The following is a 22,386-nucleotide window of genomic DNA, read 5'->3' as shown; positions in this document are numbered from 1 at the left end:
ATCAAGTAAGTAAAGGAAAACAGGCATATATGTCCTCCTATACAATGACATTTATCAGTTGAAGTCTGAGGAAGGAGTATTTTTTAAATACTGTATTTTATTTAAGTACTGTAGAAGTTGTTGTATACTTTCTCAGCTTTAAGTCTGCTACAGTTTTATGTACAGCATCACTGCCCAAGGCTGCACAGACATTGCTACAGGGCATTTGAATTGGAGGTTATCATTACATGGTAAACATCATTCAAACCACTTTATGGACGGAGGTGAAGGGAAACAGTTGCTAGCCTTCATCCTTGTTCAGTACTCTGCTCCCCGAGAGGTTGAGCACTTCCCCGGCAAATGTGTCAGAAATGAATTGATGCCCAGTTCCACTAATGCTAAAACGATGACAAATGAAAACAAATGACAACTAATGATTCACTTTCAAAAGGAATCAAGCACAAAAGCTATTAATTCATAGTCTATCAAATGGGCCGCTTAGCTGTTGTACTCCTGTCAGTGTAATTAAATGCAAATTGCAAAGTCAAGCATTTAATGTGTAATAGGTTGAAACGATCCTTCATAACATCACCATATGTGGCCGTTAATGTAGCTTGAAGATCCTCGGTGTTATGCTTAATGAGCACAAATTGAAATGAATGTACAAGATCTTATCACTTGGATCATGTGGAATACTTGCCAAGCAATCAGTCACAATTTTACAGACTGGATAGTCCTACTTTTTAAATATGAAAATTAATCTACCAGTTCAAATCTGCAAGTTATTGGTGCCCTTTTGAGCTTAGTTTCTTAGATCTGAGAGAGCTCCATATCGAATCATATCTTGTTCTAATTAGCTATTTAATTACATCAAGTGGCGCCAACTATAGCAGTTGATAAACCACATTAAGATGTGATTTTCAGATTGATAACAAGCTGTTATGATATTGTACTATTATCCTTCTTTATTATGTGCCTGATATTCACACACATTGCTGTATAATTGGTTCAGTCAGCCTGCATCACACTTCTGTAACCGCTGTTGCAATTTACTTTTTTTTCTCTCAGCCAAAGGTCATTTGTGCCAGCTTTGAAAATTAGTTTTGAAGCATTTTGGGTTCTTTTGAGGTTCAGCAGCAGGACACCATATGCTGAGTGACTTTTCACTGCTGAGTATGTAGGCAGTTCTATTTCAGTGGCGCCAAGGACAAATTAATTTCTCTAAGTCTTCCCAATGACCGCTGTCACATAAAGCCCTCACTCCAAGTTGTTACCGTGGACCTTTGATTTGTCTCATCTGGAGCTCCTGGACCAGTTCCAGCTGGAAAACCCAAATCACTAAATCAATCTAATCAGCCAATCTGCTGTTGAGCACTGCTTCATTGCACGCGTTCCCCCTTCTCTCCTTCTTCAATCCTGCATATCAGTCAGTCTGAAATCTTACCACTGAAAAAAAAGTAAGAGGGGAAAATAAACTCTTTTCACAGAGAGAAGTCAAATCTAATCAAGACCAAGGAGCTAACATTCAACGTAATTGTGCCATTTTTCTATCTTCTTTTGCTCTCTCTTGAAAGTCTCTTTATACAAGTGACACTTTTCTTGTTAGTCTGTGTTTACCCTCTTCCCTTTCTCATTCTCTTTTCCTTTGACTGTAATTTGGTTTGAGAATGAGATTGCTGTTTGCACACTAACTATGCCTTAGTTTAATGCTGACAGTTTTAGCATCCTATTCTGCTGATGAAATGTGTATTGGTACATTAGGAAAGTTTCTGTATCATCACTTTAAACCTTGTAATGTGTTGCTTCACACCCCTTAAACGAAAACTGCGCTGAAATTGTGTACTCAACTCAGCAGGTTCTCTTTGACCATAAGCCTTAATTATTAAAAAGTGAAAACAACATAAGTTCCCCAAAAACGAGCCACACAAACATCTTGTCCATTCAAAAGGTTGAAAGTCTTTTTTTTTTTGGTCTTTTTCTCCTTTCGTACAAACACGCTGTAGATGCATATATTACTCAAAACAAGAGGTTTAATCGAAAAACACCATTGTTGTGTGATTTGCATGATGCTATTTTGTTTATGCAGTCCTGGTGTTTGGCCATAGCTTCTGATAATCACTATGATTGGAGGGGAGGATTTGAATTCTTGGTGAAACAGGCTGAAAAGAAAAGGGGAAAGATAAAAGAAAACGTCAGAGCAATGCCGAGCTTTTGATTTGTCAGCAGGAGTTTTGTTTGAAATGAGAAAAAGCCTTATTAGAACTGAACAGTCTTTTGAAATTACTTTTGCTGATTGCTTCTCATTTAAGCCATAATCATTTTGGTAGAGCTGCAGCTCACTGATGCTTCTGTGAATTTCTGCTTTATTCAGGATAAGGGCTGTTTGGTCACAGTTTAGCGTGCTGGGTTGTCACATTATTACATAAATTGGGATTTGAGCCATATGGCAGAGGGTTTTTGCATCAGCAGCAGTGTGCAGACAATTCACCAGAATAGATAATTAGCCACTGAGCACATAGACATGACAAGATACAGAACACCTTGACTTTCTGTGTTATGTTTTTTTGAAATGTGTTATAATGTGCTACTTACTTTCACAGGTGGAAGCTCAATGACTCTTTCATCGTGCCCAGACCGGGGTCACGTTACTCTCTCATGGGAGGAAACTTACACATCAGCCGTCTGAATAAAGAGGGAGATGTGGGCGTCTATCAGTGCTTGGCATCAAACTCTTTTGGCACCATTGTCAGCCGAGAGGCCAGTCTACACATCGCATGTAAGTTCATATAACATTTAACCAACACTGTGAGTACAGTGACATAAGGAATTATACAGCCAAAGCACAAACACAACAATATGAAATGAAATGATTTTTATTGACTTGAGAAATCGTGGGGTTTTTCTTTACTGTTATTATATTTCCCTTCAGATGAGTGTAGTTCACCTTAATTAAACTCCAGTTCATTTAGTTCCTTTCAGTATTTGTTTGGAAAGTGTACGTTTCCTTAAACATCAAACTGAATATTTAATGACCCTGTAGTATTGTCAAGAAATAGCTTGTTGTCAGACTTGATCTTCTCTAACAAACAAACAACCAGCAACAAGGCTCTTATGCTGCTACTGTTTAAAGTTATTAATGAGAAAAGACAAAATTAACTGGCCGTTTCTTTAACGGTTATTAAAGCTCCGGAGCTGCTGTTTACTCTGACTCTCTGCTCCTCACTTCCCTGGTGATGACTGTGTGTTGGGCCTTGACAGACCTCCATGTAGTTGATGGTTTACAGCCTTCATCCATCACAGTTTATAAGAGCAGAGTGTGAGGCATCTCTGATGGCAAGGTGAACTTGAGACCTCCACTGTTGATGGGCAGCTCATATCAAATGACAGCCCTGATATCTGTGAACAGATGGTGCAGCTAGATTGAATTCTGATGTCTGTTTCTGTGCCATAGTCGACGCACAGATGATCCTTGGCAGGGAGAGCACCAGAGGTATTCATCTAGTCTCCGTTTGGTGCTTCTTTGTCACAAAAGAGCATTAAATCTTCAGCCTGAAGTGTAAATTGGTGCCCTGAGTATCCAGAGGGCTGTTGATCATATTCGCTTTTCCTATCAAAATTTCTTGGCCTGACTTGAACTGTTTGTCATCTTGATTGGTCTCATCCATTGCCTGAGCCTGACCTGGGACTAGCTGCTTTTGTCAACTGTTGAGAACAAGCATCAGTGATGATGTGTCATACATCTTATTTATTGCTCTTGGTTTAACTTAATTAAGTGTGCTGTATGATTGAGTGTGCCTCAGGTCAAGGGAATAATTCATGGAGGAGCAGTCTGTTATGAAAGTCAGTATTGTGTCATTTGTAACAGACTCTGACTCAGAGTAGCTCAATATTCTCCTGCAGACACCAAGGGGCTGACATCTCCAGTGGTCTTGTAATAACTCTGTGAGAAAAAGACCAAGGTAAAGGCTCTTAATAAAAGATACAAGGACCTACAATATGTGCAGCAGGTAATCTTATCACGGCTGGCAGCCACGGCTCTGCTACAGACACCAAATGTAGATCAGTACAGAATGTTAATTATTAAATCTAACGTTATCTTCTTGAACAGCGTAATCTGTATTTGGAGATTCAGTCATGGAAGTTCTTGCTTGGATGGTGATTGAGATCAATATCTTAGATTTGCCCAGACTAATAATGTCCCATAACATCAACATGATATTGCACGAATGTGCTGTGCGTAAATACTAATAGCCTACATTTATAATCCTCTGAGGGACAGATGATATAACAGTGTCTGTTACCATCTGGCTGGGGCTTAAACCTCTAAAAGTATAAAGGTTCTTGATCCTGTTGACAATACAGACTTAAATGTTTTAAATGTTCTTCCTGCCTGCTGGTGCTGCTGGAAGGAATAATCTAGTTGGTTATAGAGCCATATTGAGTTTCCTAATCCCTGAGGGATATTTTTGATGTAAGTGAAAGGATTTTCACTGATGCAAGATGCAACATTTTACAAGAGATTGCAGGTCCTTGATACAGGCATAGTGTATGGGATGTTTATTCCAAAGAAGGGACATGCTACAGTCTAGAAGCTATGCAGCTTATAGAGCCACAAGGGTAACACTGTGTTTAATGGAGGGTGAAATAGCTGTATTTATGAAAGCAATGCAGGATCTGACTCCCTTGTATCGTGGTGCTCATGATTTCTTTTATCAAATTCAGTCCTGTAATTACACATAATTTGCATTTTTCCCTGGCAAGTGTGGAACCTAACTGCCTTATCTGAGTAATTACTTTGCAAGATTTCTATCTTCTTTTTTTTTTTTTTTACTTTTCTCATTTCCATAATTTCTGTACTCTTTATTCATTGCTTTAGCCGTAGGTGAAAATTATGTCTTTCTTTTTCTGGAGAACATCTAAGGAAAGGACAATACCATATCATCACTAGTGTTATGCTAAGTGAGATCACGGTATCTCGGCGTCAGATCTTCTTTAAGGGAAGAAGGCAGGGGACGTTTTTTGAACACAGCAAATCTTTACAGTGTTGTGATTGTCAGAGCGCTGTAAGAATTAGGCCCCTGTGATCTTATCACTCCTCAAACATCACGTGTCACTCAGTGTGCATGTTTTCAAAACTTAAAATCAGGAAACTTTAATTCAACTTTAACTACATGTATTGTACTGTAGCCTACTGGTATCACATTTGCCCTCCTGAGCAGGCTGTTTAAGTTTGTTGTCACCAACGTTTGCCTCACTGAAGTAGGGCATAACAGTGCTACTTCTGGCCTACTGCTACTTTAAACTCTTCCCTTCCTCGACAACCACCCTGCTGTTATTAGGGCATGGATAGAACGTTTTCATACTACAGTAATAACATTGACCTAAATCGATTTAAGATAGATAGAAATAAATATTCAAATATGTCATAAGGATGACATTGAATCATGATAATTCAAAGTTAAGAAAGGGCCTTCAGCAACATCTTTTAGCAATTTTTACACAACCATTCCACTGATAACATTTAATAAACCTCTCTGTAACTCTGAAGCTCCTGAAATCCAGACGTCACACCTCATAGTTATGTGCCCTTTTATTGGAACAATAACTGGTATTTTCAGTTCATTTGTTGTTTTTTCATATTTTTCCTTTTCTAAAGACTTTAAAAAGTTTTCTTTTTTTTAATTCACTGCAATACACTACAAAAATGTGTCATCCCAGCCATACAAAAAAATCATTCTCAGTTTTTTGGCACTTTTTCCTTTTTGGTGTGGTGTTTTCACATTTTCCATGTGACAGTGAAGGCTTTCTCAAGGTGCTCCATTGGCCTCCCACTCTACACTCATATGTTTGACACTTCGCATTTCCTGCCTTTCTTATTGGACACAACATACTGTAACATGGTGATAATCATAAAGATAATGATTTTGACAGGCAAGGGTTACAATGAGTTTTCCAGAGAAGGGAGAGAACATACAGTACAAAGGCTTTATAACACATAAAAACAGTGTCCGTTTTTATGTTCTGCCACTCCATGCAGGCTCTCTCATCTGCCCATATTTCAAACGCTCAGAATCCCCCACGAAGAGGGGAAAAAAATAAGGTCCCTGCGTGTGCAAAGTCTGATCTGATTGGTCGGCCAATCTGCTCTCTCGTAATTGGTCAGCCGTTTGGCTATGTTCTAGGCTATATCCCATTCTTTTTACCATATTGGGAATGCTGCAGTAAATTTGAGGGGAACTTGTGCATGCTACAATGAGCCAATGGGTTTGGATCAGTGACATCATGGGTTTGCTATCTGTGATCTGTATTGACTTCGACTGTGTTATTATTAGAGCTGCAGCTATCGAATATTTTAGTAATCGAGTATTCTATCGAATATCCCGTCGATTAATCGAGTAATCTAATAAATCATACTTTTGCTTAATTAAGGTTTAACTCGTCTTGGGTCGTCCCTACAAACCTGCTTCTTTGCAGTTACCATGGAAACGCCTGCTTGTTACAGCCAACCACCTCTATTCTACAGCTGCTGATGATGCTCACCATATTACTGACAGGGTCCCAAATTCACTTTCTGATTCACTGGTCAAGGCGGCAGGTAGATGAAAAATACAGGCCAAACACGTTTTAATGGCTGAAATAGCAAATAGTGTTTTGTGTAGCCTACACATCTGTTACAGTACATTTAATTGAGAAAGCATTATGTTCTGTTGAATCAATCACAGAATCAATCATTATGTCAGATAAGGAAATTGAGAAACTTTAAATATATATTTGCTAAATTATTATTCCACAAACAAGTTCTGTCTTGATTTAGCTTTGAAGACATTAGACATTTCATATAATCAGCCTGTATATTGTTAAAAGTGTATCTCTGTCTGCTCCTGCAGCGCGTGCATTCAGCACGCTCACAGACTACAGAGACCATAGACATACGTCTATGACAGAGACTGTGAGAGGACGTTGCTATCGTTATGTTAGCTGCAAACTGTGTTACACTCTAGATAGCTTTGGACTGACTCAGCACATGACAGAGCCCACACACAATAGAGGGCACACTCTGGACTTGATCATCTCCAAGGGCTTGGACATCTGCAAGGTTGTTGTTTCAGATGTTGCCCTCTCTGATCACTCATGTATTTTCTTTGAGAGTACTATCTCAGTGTAAAAAAATATTCAAACAAAAGTGATCACAAAACAGTGTATCACTGAAAACACAAGTGAAATCTTTAACCAGCTTTTCTCTTCCACACCTGCCCTGTCCTGGGGCTCAGCCAGTGAGTTGGTAGATAACTTTAATTCTAAAATCACAAACATTATTGATTCTGTTGCTTCCACTAAGGTGAAGGTTGTCTCTGGTAAGAAAAAATCTCCATGGAGAAATTCAACACTTGTAAGAAACGGAAAAAGAAAGTGTTGAAAAACTAAACGCAGGTGGCGTAAACCTAATCTCCAGATTCATTATGACATCTACAAAGAGAGACTTCACGTTTATAATTCACAACTGAGGAATGCAAGGCAATCCTTCTTCTCTGACATCATCACCAGAAACAATAGTAATGCTTGTGCCCTGTTTGCTGCTGTGGAAAGGCTAACAAACTCTCCTGTATCAGCAGCACCTGAATTTCACTCCACCAGGGCCTGTAATACATTTTCCACCTTCTTTACTGAAAAAATCCAGAAAATTAGACAATATGTCAGCAATTCAAAATCAGGATCAGGACATGTGCTGTGTCCATTTAAAACCAATTTAAACATCATGACACAATTCAATCAAATCAACCTTAAAAACCTGGAGGACATTATACAACAATTAAATTCCTCCTCCTGCTGTCTTGATATTCTGCAAACAGGTTTTTTCAAAAAAGTTTCTCACATCATGGCCCATGTCTTTCCTCAGGTGTCTTCCCACAGGCGCTGAAAACAGCAGTCATCAAGACACTATTACAAAAAGAACAACCTAGACAAGTCAATAATGAACAAATACAGGCCTATATCAAATCTTCCTTTTTTAGGTAAAATTATCGAAAAAGCAGTTTTTCAACAGTTAAAAAAACTTCTTGACATTGAGCGACTGTTTTGATGTCTTCCAGGTTTTAGGCAAAATCACAGCACTGAGACAGCTCTGGTCAAGGTGTTTAATGACATATGTTTAAACACAGACAGTGGCAGAACCTCAATCTTGGTCTTACTTGATTTCAGTGCTGCGTTCGACACAGTTGACCACAATATATTACTCAACCGACTGAAAAACTTGGTTGGAGTGTCTGGGACAGCACTAAACTAGTTTGAATCCTACCTAAATAACTTCTTCGTGTCTATAGGTAACTTCAAATCTGAGCAAACAAAAATTACTTGTGGAGTTCCCCAAGGTTCAATCCTGGGGCCTCTTTTGTTTAATGTCTACATGCTCCCGATAGCTCAGATTATAAAAAACAATAAAATAAGTTATCATAACTACGCAGACGACACACAAATACATGTTACAATGTCACCAGGAGATCATAGTCATATCAAAGCACTGGGTAAATGCATAGATCAAATCAATGAGTGGATGTCCAAAAACTTTCTCCAGCTTAACAAAGACAAAACAGAGGTTGTTGTTTTTGGAGCAAAGGAAGAGCGACGAAGAGTCAGCACACAGCTAGAGTCAGTTAAACTCAAAACTACAGACCAGGCAAGAAATCTGGGCGTAGTGATGGACTCAGACCTCAATTTTAAAAGCCACATCAAGACAATTACAAAATCAGCCTACTATCACCTGAAGAACATATCAAGAATTTGACGACTTATGTCCCAGCAGGACCTGGAAAAACTTGTCCATGCTTTTATCTTCAGTCGTCTACTGAAGACTAATACATGAGTGACCTGCTGATTAACTACGAACCGCCCAGACCACTCAGGTCGTCTGGTACAGGTCTGCTCTCTGTCCCCAGAGTCAGAACCAAACATGGAGAAGCAGCCTTCAGCTTCTATGCTCCTTATATCTGGAGCCAACTCCCAGAAAAGTGCAGGTCAGCTGAATCTCTCAGCTCTTTTAAATCAAGGTTAAAGACTCACCTATTTACTGCTGCCTTTAACTAAAATGTTTTAATTAAGGTTTTAATCTTTTATTCTGCACTGTAACTTTTAAATCCTTTTATATTCTTCCTTAAATTAATTTTATTTGAATTCTTTTACTTGAACAAATTTTAAGTTTTAATAATTTCAGTGATTTTTAACTTTTTTTTGTGATTCTTTATCACTGATTTTTTGTGTATGTGTCTTTTCTTTCTTCTGTCATGATGCTTTTGATGTCTTGTGTGAAGCACTTTGAATTGCCTTGTTGTTGAAATGTGCTATACAAATAAACTTGCCTTGCCTTGCCTTGTGATGTCACAAACACATTTTCCACAAGGGGGGCTGGGGACCGAGCATTTCATGCTGCTATTGCTACTGCTAACAGGAGGAGGGAAGAGAAGCCGCGTTTTCCCGGACTTTGAATTTTTGCAAATAGATGTGCCTAAACATACACCAACGTAACACAATAAAGAGCATATAAAACCAGATAAGCACAATATTGAGACCTTTGTACTGACCTACTTAAAGCATTCAAATTTGGCCTCTATGTAGTTGGACTCTTGAATTGCAAATGACAATGCCTTTTATTCTTTTTTTAATAGTAATTCAGTAAAACTAAATCGTTCTTTAAAAGGTACGTGTATAAAAAGGAGAATGTCATCCCATTAAAAGTGTTTCCCAGCCTCTCCCCATGCTGTTTGACTCCAGCTGGGTGGGCGGTGACTTTTTCACGGGCCACTTATCTGCTCATTAAACTTTGCAGCTCTGAGAAACACATTTGATTGGAAGGTATTTTCAAAAATTCACAAACTGCTTATGCCTCAGTGTATACAATATTTATCTTTTAGGTTCTTTTATTTTATTTTCCTGGATGAAAGAGTTGGATAAGTAATCTTACCTTTGATCATTGAATTGAGAGATTGATACATCTTGAGCCATCAGCTGCTTTGGAAAAAGTAAAAATGTCCCACTTTGCTTCATCACTGAAACCTGTTTGAATGGCCAGCTTGCATCAAAAGTAGAGAATTATCTTTAAGTGGAAGCAAATGATACCAGGGAACTTCAAATTAAATACCTTTCGGAAAGTTTTAAAAAACTTTCCAGCCTTTCGTCCAGTAGTTGGGTAACAAATGTTAACACATTTCAAATAACCCTTGAGCTGATACTCCAACAGAATTGCTCCCATTGTCCTTCTCGACAATCGCTGCTCATTCATTACAATGGGTCACATTGATGTAGCTAGCACAAAAAAACGCAAATTCCTATCCAATTTCATGGATCTGAAAACAATCAAAATAGCCAAACCCTGCCATGGAGAAGCACATGGAGATGCAGAGCCATGATAGGCTTGATAAGATGATCCACGGGGTGCAGAACAGCTTGGGTTGTCAGGCATTGTTGACTTTTAGTGTGTCTAGCTCATTTATACCCCACTAAAGGGATATTGATCAGGAGAGCTTTACTCTATGTGTGAGTTGAAAAATTCTAAAATCTTGTGTGACTCAGTTTTATTAAAGGGTTAACTCCTTGATTCCTGAATTTGTTTTCAAGTATTAAACGATTTTTTTTTTACATGTGTTTCTGCTTTCAAGTAGATGCTAAATTAAGTTGAGAGAGTTGATTTGAAAACAGCACATAAATAGATATTACATAAAAATAGCACATACATAGCACATCAAATGGATGTTGTTCTGTCTCCGACTGGTCCTATGAAAATCTAATGCTTGCAAAAGGTTCCTATGTGTATTGAAAGTGCATCAACCAGCAGTGGAGGAATACGGACGTTATTTTGGCTGCATTTGGAGCGGAAGCAGTTTAATGCAAATTCGCAACAATAGGCGTCGAGGGGTTAAGAAGACCGACCTTCCTTTTTTGATCTTGTGCATAAATATGTTTTTTTCTCATATTGTAAAGTGTTCAGCAGGTTTTAATTGTCATATCAGCACTGTTAATGCTGATTTTGGGTAGAGGGGCGGCTGTGGCTCAGTGGTAGAATTGTCGTCTCTCAACTGGAAATTTGAGGGTTCGATCCCCAGCTGCTGCAGCAACTGATCTGTCTTTGTGCAAGTCCCTTAACCGGTATCATATGAATGGGATTAGTTACTGCTGATGGTCTTACGAGAGTGTGTGTGAATGTGACATGCAGTGTAAAAGTGCTTTGAGAGTTCTTAAGACTGTATAAGCCCAAGTTCATTCATTTACTAGTGCTATGCAAATAAGATTTATTTCTAAGAATACAGCATTTGTTTAAATTGAGTCATCAAAATGTTTGAATAAATGAGGGAGCAGACTAAAGCAATGAAAACAACAGGCTCTAAAGATATTAGAGAAGTAGGAATGTTCTCAGACACACATAGACCTGCAGTCAAGTCAAGGACACACATATACTGTACACACTGACAGTGGACTATGTCTCCTGCAGAACATCTGAAATAACATATGGCCTCCTGAAGATTTTTCTCCAACCGAACGATCCAGAACATAAAAGCTTTCAGAATCATTTCTACTGCAGCTGCTGGGACACACTGTCTGACTCAGCAGGTATTGTCCCTGCTGGAGCAGCTACAGTTTAATATGTTATCAGATAGCTTTTTATCCTGCTCACTAAGCTAAGAGACTATATTGAGGTAGGTACAAAAAAAACCAGCAGTATGAAAAGAGAGTACCTCATCTCTAGTCATGCTGTTGGAATTGCTCTATAGCAATGTCATATTAAGAGGTCTGAAAGTGTTTCCGCTACTGAACGGCTGTCTTGATGAAAAAAAAAGCATAGTGAAACTCGAGGATGAAACACTAACACTTTGTTGATCCCCTGAAACTTGCTCCAACACAACAGACAGGTTAAATGTGTATATGTTCTACACAGACCGCATGTTGACCTGTCACAGCAGGGAAAAGACTGTTTGAACAATATAGTGAGTTCTCTCAGTTGTTAAAACTTCAGAGTCAGCTGTACTTTTTGTCTTTTCTCAATGTTGTAATAAACAAAACTCAGCATGATACCCTATTATGCTGATCATGAAAAATATTAAAAGGGCTGAATGTGATCATGCTAGCATATACTGTAGGTTTTGAAAAGGCCAACATACCAGTACACCTTAAGTACTACCACATAAAGCCATGGTTTTATTCTCTGTAACCTAATAATAGCCATAACAAACACTCCTCGTATACACAGCATACAAATGTAAAACCAATACAGGTCTCAAATTCATTATGGAGAATTGTCTCATCCAGAGGGATCTATATATGGCTTATGGTCTGTGGGGGGCCCTATGTGTACTGAATCTGTTCATGCACAGTGAAGATTTATGCGATTGTTATCCGTGGATAAGCCATAGATTTAGAATTGGCGACAGAAGCATTCACACAATCTGTTTGCTGCAGATATCCAAAGAACAAAATGATCTTCTAATTAATTTGTGAAGTCATACTGGGCCTTCGTTGAACCACAAAAAAAGACTGCTTTCAACTGTTAGAATGTAATGCTGTTCTGCTAGATGCAATGTTGTTTTACTCAAAAGGTCTGCGGAGATAACGTACTGTATTTATTATGCTGAGGATCATCCTGTGGTGGTTGTACACAGGAGGTGTCAGCTTTGCATTATCCCTCCCTGTTTTTGAATTCAGTCTTGATTATGTCATCATATGGCAGACTCATATTTGGCTGCACTGCCTGCGATATCTCCAAGAGCCACAGCAGGCAAGAAAAGCGGAGTGTTCAAGGATTGCTGTCTCTATTTGCTTTCTCTCAGCAGGTTGTCAACAAGTAATCGGTCTCCATACAAATGATGTTTCAGTCTTAGTCATTTAATTGTTGCGGGTCTGTGTGCAGTGGATGAAACACAGAAAGTGATAACAATACGCAGTTCCAATTAAATTCACTCATGTGTGACTTATACTTGAGGAATTGCTTTCTGCTCCAGTCAGAAGTGTTTTGGACTTCACAGCATTTTGTCTGAATTTATGCACACAGAGCATGGGTGTTTCAGGGAAACGTGCAAAAGTTCTGCTTCATATGGTGCTGGCAAATTCCTGTGAGAAGCTTTGTTCTACCTGGATATGAAATGATTGAGCAGCCATTGATATGACTCGTGAGGCATTTTTATCTCTGTAAACAGAAAGGTATAACCTGTGGGATTCCTGTGTGCTTAAGGCTTTTGGGAAAAATGAATTGATTTTTGTGCTTTATTGCTTTTGTATTTTGGTAAACAGACCTGGAAAACTTCAAGACCCAGAGAAGAAGCCCAGTGAGGGTCCGTGAAGGTCAAGGAGTGGTCTTACTGTGTGCCCCACCTCAGCACTCAGGAGGTAAGATGGCCTATTCCCCAAGGTTTTATCATCCTCAACAATTTGTTATTTTAATCTCTGCTGAGCACAAACACCCATTTATGTGTGGTATCACTTCTCTCATTCCTTATGTACTCCATGTTTATGTGGACAGAATGGAAGTCATGTTTGCACTCTCCCCCTCAGATCTTCTGGCTGTTTGTTTGTGTTGTTGAGGTCAGTGGAGTGAGTCATTTTTTCTTAGGGACACTCTGGCCTGTCAGCTTGATTTTCAATGGGGGCGAGGAAAAAACTTTGGCATGCCAGCTGAAGAGGCTGTCTGTGGCTGGGGCCCTGCCAGGCTGAGTAATAGAGCTTCTCTGAAGGTGCTTTGTTTGCTTCTCATCAGCCCTCTGCATCCATGACACCATCAATGGGAGTTAGCATCCAGTGCTATTAACTCCTACACAGGGGTCTGGAGACGGGCATTTTGTGCTGGCAGCCAGAAAGGCTTGATGTAATTATTCACTGTTGGAGAATAAATGTACTACAACACACTGAACGCAGCAGGGTGGGGTTGAGGTCGGAGGGATGGGGTGATGCTTCTTTTAAAGTCAGTTTTAAAAAGCATCTTATAAGCATCAATGTAATGATTTAGCTTTGTGACAAAACTCACATAAATATGCCACATGAAAGTAGTGTTGAGTTCCATTGTACTCAACCATGCAAGTAGAAGCTTGTTATTAAAAAGGAATAAAAGCTTTTCCTTCTGAATTTGGATGCATATAATATTCAACACATTTGTCTTGTTTCATTATGTGAACTTAATTGTTTCATTATGTGAACTTAATCTACTAATTTGTGGGCTTCTAAAGTATAAAAGTGAGCTGCTTCATTGAGAATAGAACAACCATCGCATTACAAACCATCCTTTGTAACGTGTTCTTTCTTTATATGTCAAAATGAGACATCTCACCTCTTGTGGAGAAAAAGGCGAGAACAATGAGCCATATGTTTACATTTGGCTGCAAAATTCAAATGCATTTTCTGTAGACTATCTCCCTTAGGCATGGTGTCAAAATGTCAACACACAATCCAACCAGCCTAAAACAAAACAGCGGGGTCTGAGAGAAGTGTTAGGCTACAGCATCAGTGTAATAAATGTGTTCAAAAAAAGATATTGGCCCAACTGCAGTAGTTTACCAGTACTCATTATTCACAGGGAGGTAGCACTGATGTGGAATGTGCAAAATTCTGTTTGGTTTCTCTCTAGAGGCTTCAGGAACGGTTTGTTGTGAGGAGCTTATGCTTGGACGAGGAATCATTTTTGTCTTATGCGAGTGCATTGTCGTGTAATGCGTTTGGAAGCATTCAAGAAACGAGTGACAGGAGAGCTGATATTGAATGTCTTCTCTTTGGACACACTTCATTGATTTTGCACATATTACACATGCAGGTTGCAGGTAGTATTTGTAAGGTGGAGGAGATATTCAGTTACCAACTTTTCTTTGAGTCAAGAAAATTATATGTATTTGTTTACATGTTTAACAAAGTGTGTAGGTTAGATCATTCAATTCATGGCTTTCATTTTGTACCTACTTTAATGTGCCTTTGTTCTGCAATTATTGTATTAAAAGATCTTTAAAGTGTTCTATATGTCGTCGTGGTAACATGGGGTGTCAAGGTGTACGAAGTTTAATTTGTATTCCAATTAAGTGAGGGCACTTTTTTTGTATAATTGGCCAACTGAGGAGCCAATCATTTCACCAGTGTTGTTTGTTTAGTTTCCTTTCTATATACCAAAGTTCACTTTTTTGCATCCATGACCTTGCATTTTGTGAATACAATGACAACCCTTTATTTGTAGGAGGTGAAATAAAGGCTTCAAAGAAGGGAACGCGTTTTATTTTTATATTTGAGGGATTTGTATAACAAAGAAGAACAAGGCCAAGAAATGTTTTGACTTAAGGCCATTACTTCGGCGAAAATGTTTAAACCTTGAGAATTATTCAGGACTCCTGCCGCTTGGTTCATGAAAAGGCTAAAAGCGTTGATTGACCTTTACCTCAGGTCTGATGACTCATAATGTAAACTTAACACCTGCATTTTGAGAACCGATGTTTGTGTCATGTAAAAACCTTTGAAACTCACTTCCTCTTATAACTCTAATGATTATCTCCACATACTTTGTGTTCTCTTTTTTTCATTTTGGCTGATAAAACGTAGTGTTTTACATTCATAAGAACAGATGGCGAACCCAACAGGGTAATGTATTCTTTGTCATCTTTTGTTGCTGTGCTCTAGTGCAATAAGGGGATTCCAGTAGTATTTTATTTGAATACAATTAAAAATGTAGCATCTCTCTTTCTACACTGATCCCATAACTATAACCACTAGGAGATCCCCTGGCTTCTGATGGTGCACTTTGCTCAAGAACTCCAGCTGCTGAATTGTGACTCACTGCGATCTTGCATATTTGACAAAGTCACTCTTCACAGATGTTTACGAAGATGTTATTGGAGATGCATTTTCTGTGTCTTGATGTTTTTGTCTTCGGGGACTTATTTCATTATTCAGTTAAATAATTCATGTTCATCTTGTCTGTCATTTGTTACCAAAACTTACTTTCTTTATTTAGAGTGTTAGCTCCCCTTGGACTTTTCTCAAACACGACGCTGATCACTTGGGACTAGAGCCCTGCAGGGCATGTTGTCAGTAACCAACAGGATTGCATTGCACCTGGCCCATATCTGTCACATCCAGTCTCATACCAAGACTTTACCTGCTCTTAAAACGGAATGATAACTAAAGCCTCACTAACAACATTTTTTTGGCTCTGCATAGTGTTTTCCATTGTCTAAGTGCACTCACACGAGGCCTAATTTACCAGTACTGTGCCAAGGCATCATTGTCCCAATCCCTTGTAACCTGCTCGCCACTGCCCCAGGTCCAACCGGGCCTAAGCACAGTGACCTCTGTACTGTCATCGTAGGTACAGTGCTGTCAGCAGGGCACCAGAACGGCACACCAGGACAGTTTCTAATTGATCGTAAATGGAATATTTGCAGTTTGCATTATCTGGTGAAAATTCACATCCACTTTTTTATGCTCTTCCAATCTTGAAGTTCAAGATTTGATTAGGCAAGAGAGAGGATAAAAAACAAACACAATGTCTCATTCACTAAGTGACAGCTTAAAATCATCAGTAGATTGAAATTGCGGCCATAGACTTTGTGATAGTGGCACAGTGATAGTGATTTTTCTCTGGTATTAACAACCCCTGGAATTCTCGTTTCTGCAAATTGGGACCAAATTATGTCATGTCGCCATTGTATTTCTGTCATTGTGCTCGTGCATGAGAAATACTCTTTATTTGACATGGACATCACAGATACATTGGACAAACCAGATGCAGTGTTTAAGTGTTTCATCATACATGCTGATTCTCAACACCTGTCCACAGGAGGCGTTTAAAAGGAAACAATAAACAACAGGAAGAAAAGCAATTAAACAGGGAGAAACAATAAAGGGAAATGTGTAAGATAATAAAATGTGCAATATTACATTGATAAAAGCTCAGCAATTTATTCATTCAATTATACACATAAATGTAGTGGAAAGGCAGCATGATACAGCAATAGACCAGTCAGAGCTCTTCATGTGAACCTTGTTGATTTTTGTATAGAAAGTGTACCAATGCACAGAGAAATCCCACTAGTGACTTTGAGGGTCAAACAAGCTTGGCCACGTTATGAATTGCCTCGTGGGAGTGCGCCCTAGGATGCAGAGCAAACACAAACTGTAATAATACTGTAATGCCACTCAGCTACATAAACTCACATTGTCATTGGAGTAGATGAAAAAATAACACATTATATGATATTAAATTTGACAGCTGTACATAAATTTATGTTTATGCAAGATTAATTTCTTTCCAGATACTCAATTTGCTTCAGTTCCCTTCTGACTAGTCTGTGTCTGTGAATGTTGTCTGATTCATTTAAGGACAATGAGACTCATGCAAGCTTTTCAAATGTTTTTTTGTTACATTTCATCGTCCACATATCAATGAAAGCGAAGTGAGAAAAACCTCTATGGGATTGATTCAATGTCCACTGGGTGCCAAGTTTGTTGGTGTCCATATAGTGAAGAATTGTGTTTGATCTTGAAATGGATGTGAAGGTAATTTGCCCAAGGTAAAACGGCCCAATGAACCTCTTAAAGGGCAGAAGTTTTAACTGCTATGTGAAAACAATACACCATGAAGGCCACTGACATCTGACTGGCAACATGCTCAGGCATTTCAGTATACCTATTGTGCACCACTAGCAAGTCACCACCTCAGTTTGTGGTTATAATCCACCTAATGCTGAGTCTGAGGCTGGTGTTGTTATAAGTCATAGTAGTGGACAACCCCTGTACAGTGAAATGAATAGAGTTGTGAAAATGATGCACTTACCAATTGACCACCTTGAATCTCTGACTAAAACATTTTTGTGATTTAGCCATCATGTATTGAATGTTCAACACCAGCTTATACAAGTAACTCACATGATTCTTAAAACGCGTGTAAATGTGGATGTTGGTTTTGTCTTGTCATCTTTATTTAACATCAGTTTGTTTTTGTATATAACGCTGCAACAGAAATGTAAATTTAAATGTTTACTTGATTGAATTATTAATACTTTTATATAAGATAACTTAATTTTACATTAGTCAAAGTACGCATGTCAGTTTTTATGAGCATGTCAAATGCACGACAAGCATCCATCTATCTTTCTCGTGAAAGAGTCTGTCACAATGCATAATGAGCTTACTGCACTCTGTGGCTTAAACTTTTGCTCAAAAAACATTCATCATTTTTAGGAAATTATAACAAAACTGGTTGGTATAATTTAAATCTTAAAACAATGAGAACCAGATGGCACAGTTTTACAGAGGAGACACATTTGTTGAAACAAAAAATCAGAGCTAAACTTGGATGTACACTATAGAGTCAAATAAATGCAAGGCCTCTGATATGGTAATATGACATACAAGGACGTTCAAAAAGCAATATCCGATCAATATTCTCAGACTAGCTGTCAGCAATAATTTTATTTGGGTGAATGGTGAATAATTGCGAACCTCGGCCCATTTCACTCAAACTGGGTCAGTTTGCTTCCCTGCTGTTTTTCTCCTATCAAAAAAAATAAAGCCAAAGCATGCTTTTGTCCAAGCGACCAGTAATGCACAGGCTGCTTTTATTTACTCTTACAGCCTATTCATTCTTTCTTGTTGTGATGGATCATAGCTGTTCTCTCGAGACCCAGAACATTGCTTGGAATGATCCATTTTCTGACAATATTTTCCGCAGCTGTCATCGTAAATTATGTCTATTGATGGAGATGTTGAGGATGCTGAGATGTGCTGTACGATGAATCATCTCCAATTTTCTAACATCTTTCCTGAAAGGCTAGCATGACCATATAGGCTACAGTGATAATGTAGCCCATTTAGTTTCAGTTACAAACTCACAAATTCAAGTACACACACACACACACACACACACACACACACACACACACACACACACACACACACACACACACACACACACACACCAGTTGAACAGCCTCCCTCCGTTTTCTTTTATTCATTCTGTCCATGTTTGTTTTTCCTGATGGAAATGATGCAGCTTCATGAACATGTTCTTATTGATCTATCTAGATTATTTTACATGATTCATTTGTAAGATTTTTGGTTAATAAAATATTAGAAAGTTATTAAAAATTACAAAAAAAAGTTCACAAGTTACCTGACACATGTTGACTGAGGCTGTGGCTCTGTGGTAGAATTGCCGTCTCTCAACTGGAAGATTGGGGGATGGATCGCCAGCTGCTGTAGCAACATGTGTCCTTGGGCAAGACACTTAACCGCTGCTTCGTCGAAGTATGAATGTGTATGAATTTAATTACTTGCAGTACTTCTGATGGTCTTTTAGCATAGCACCCACTTCAGTGTGTGAATGGGTAGTTGTGACCTGCAGTGTAACAGCGCTTTGTGTAGTCAAAAAAGCTCTATATAATCCCAAGTCCATTTACCATTTACCATGTTGAAAGGTCTTATTCGATAAATATTTAAAAGTGTCTGAAAATATGCAAATGTTTAGTTGAAACAAGCACAAAGCAGTTGATAAATTCTGTGTTGACTAACATACATTAAGTAATGCTTCTTGCCACCCCTATGTATTCATCTGTATTTTATATGGGATGTTTAGTACTGCACCATGGATAGAGCATTAATTTAATCAATTAAAAAAATGAATGGGCAGCGTATTTGATTCCATAGGTTTCAAGTGTTAATATCTTAATGGAGAAAAAAAAATGCCATTTTTGTTCACATTTTTTTGAGCTGGACTTGATTGAGTGAAGTCATTTGTATAAATACTTTATTATGGAAAATTAGAAATATTTAAAAAGAAGAATTAAAAAGATCTTAGAAGATGTAATAGAAGATGGAATATTTAATTTACATTATAACATTTGAAAAATGCTTAAAGGCAATGTTCTGCAGGTAATTTTCGAAAACTTGCATGGTTTTGAAAGTAGCATTCTCTACGTGATCTGTCTTCACTCACCCCCTCCCCTCTGTGCTCCCTCAAAAGTCACACCCCTCACTTACATGCACTCGCACCATTGGTCCAGAATCGGACCTCAGCTCATGCTTTGAGTGTGGGCTCATGCATTCATGGAGAAGAGAACCAGAAGGAAGACAGGAAGGCATGATTGGTTCATAAAACTTGAACCGAGGGCAGACATTGGTCAAAGTTTTTATGAGGTTACAACTGCTACAGATGACAGATTTTCTTTTTTTCATTTTTAGAGCACATGAATTATACATTTTTTTGTCAGGACCTAAAGCCAATTTAAGCCAAAACATTAAAAAGTGTGTCTGCAGAAAATTACCTAGCTTGCCTTTAAGTATGCTCAGGCAATTAAAGAAAATTCTATATTTACAGCACTGGGACTGAAAAACAGAAAATCCCTACTGGCTTTTAAATATTCTTTCACAGTACAGAAAAAATCAAAACCATGTTCCCATAAGGATGGCAAGACATATTTCATGATCAACACAATAAAACCAAATACAAGGATCTGGCTCATCTCCCCTCTAAAGTATTTCAGTATTCCATGCATGATTCAGAAAGACATTATTTCATTTCAATGATGCCTCAAAACCCTCAAGACAGCTGCAGAAATCTGTTTGGTGTGGCCGGGATTCTCTAAAACTGTAAGACATATTGAAGTTGTGCTTAAAAGATGAGTCAAATATTGTCAGTTTTGCAATAGATGTGGGTCTGTTTCATGTTTTGCTTTGAGAGGGTCTGAATGGCTGTGTTTAGACCAGGACCTAATGCATCTGACCTCCTTTCACTAATGGAAAAAGACCTTTTAGATTTACTCAAGGCTGAAATCACTTGTTCTCCCTATACAGTGTATCTACCCCTGAACAGAAGCTGTGCGCTGGCTATTACAATACACATAGCTTGCAGGGATTTTTTTCCTGTGTGCGTGACCCAAGCCATTTCATAGAGTGAACTTATGTTATGAATACAGATGGGTAGGCCTTTTAATGGTCATTGGCATATAGTGAACAAACTTGGGAATACAGAGTTTCACAAAAGTTGTATGTATACTTTTCTTTCAAACAAAACACCTTTTGTGCCTAAACCTACACTGGATTCAATATGTCCTTGGTCTGTCATGTTCCATTTCTCTTTCCTCCTCTCAGATCATTATGGGAGAATTGATGCTGCCTGTTCATTATACAGGGGCTAAATGGAACCACAATGAAAATCTGCCACTCACTGTCAGTCATGATTGCATTATTCCATTACTGCTCATCCACACAAGGCTCTTAAGTCAAATAATCAAATAAAGCCATTGCTTTTTTCCACTTCCTATTTCCTGCTTCCTGTTTCTCACCATGAATCTTTTACTAACCAATTAGCAACCTCTTATTTGCTGTTGTTCCTGTTTTTCATGCCCCGTACCTTTGGAAGAAATAGTTTCAAAAACAGACATTAAATATACATTAACCTTGTCAGCATTAGAGCTGGGATATATTATTCAGAGGAAAGAGGATATTAAAGCTGTTCTCTCTTTGGGTCAGCTGGATCAAGCCAGGAAGTCAAGGTCGACACAGCCACTAAAGTAGATGACATAAGAAAACTCGAAAGATGAATTGAGACCAAACTTCATTTTATTGTGTCTCTCCAATCAGTCCAACACAGTCAATGCAGGACTCGTTTCTACCTTTTGAAAAGACCACTTTCACATGCATACATTATATCACCACCATGATGATGATACTTAAATAAAATGGTTAATATATTTATGTTTATGAAAATAGTAAAAAAAAAATAGAAAATGTAAGACTTTTATCAAAGTCATATAGCTGGTCAATAAAGCTGATTCTGAAACATTTACATCATTGGCACAAAATAGACGGACAGATGTATATAATGTGTGTGGTCTAAGACTCGAGCTCATGCTGTTTTCTCAGGATGATCACAAGGTCAGATTGTACTCTGCGAGTCAACACGAAAAACACCCACTCTGTACTGTGTTAAAAGAAGCATCCTCACATCTACCTCACAAGTTCTCCAGCTTCCATGTCAGGTTGTGATTTGCAAGGTTTGCAGTAATATGTCACAGCCCACACATCCTCCTGCCCCCCAAAGAGCAGAAATGAAGAATACTGAGTCAGTAGATGAGTGTCCAACTCACGTCTCAATTATTCCCTGTACTGTAGTGCCGAGTCATCGCTTAGACAAGTTTTTACCAACGGCCAAGATTGCTTTTGGGACAGGGATGCAATATGGTCCAGTGCAATCTATCCTTGTGTCAATATGTCAAAACACCATCATTCCTTTTTATAATGTTGCTGATTGTTAGTGCAAAGCTTCTTTGACTGCACTCCATTTGGTTGAAAGCACAGGGGGTCTTTCCCAGAAGCTTGTTATCACTGATGATAAATAGAAGACTGTGCTTCCATAGTGGATAACATGATGTGTAATACATTGGTTTTATGGGGACT

General features: G+C 38.5%; 1 protein-coding gene across 1 annotated transcript in view; it reads left to right on the top strand.

Moving 5' to 3' along the window:
• Window positions 1–22,386, top strand: part of cntn3a.1 (contactin 3a, tandem duplicate 1) — a 76,481-nt gene that overhangs the window by 16,399 nt on the left and 37,696 nt on the right. The window contains exons 4-5 of the mRNA XM_079358678.1: window positions 2,580–2,755; window positions 13,252–13,347. Of these exons, the coding sequence (XP_079214804.1) occupies window positions 2,580–2,755; window positions 13,252–13,347 (272 nt within the window). The remainder of the gene's footprint in view (window positions 1–2,579; window positions 2,756–13,251; window positions 13,348–22,386) is intronic.

Source organism: Symphodus melops (assembly GCF_947650265.1).
Source record: "Symphodus melops genome assembly, chromosome: 13".
Classification (NCBI taxonomy): Eukaryota; Metazoa; Chordata; class Actinopteri; order Labriformes; family Labridae; genus Symphodus; species Symphodus melops.
Note: the sequence above shows the minus strand (reverse complement) of the source record. Positions and strands in the feature narration are given on the sequence as shown.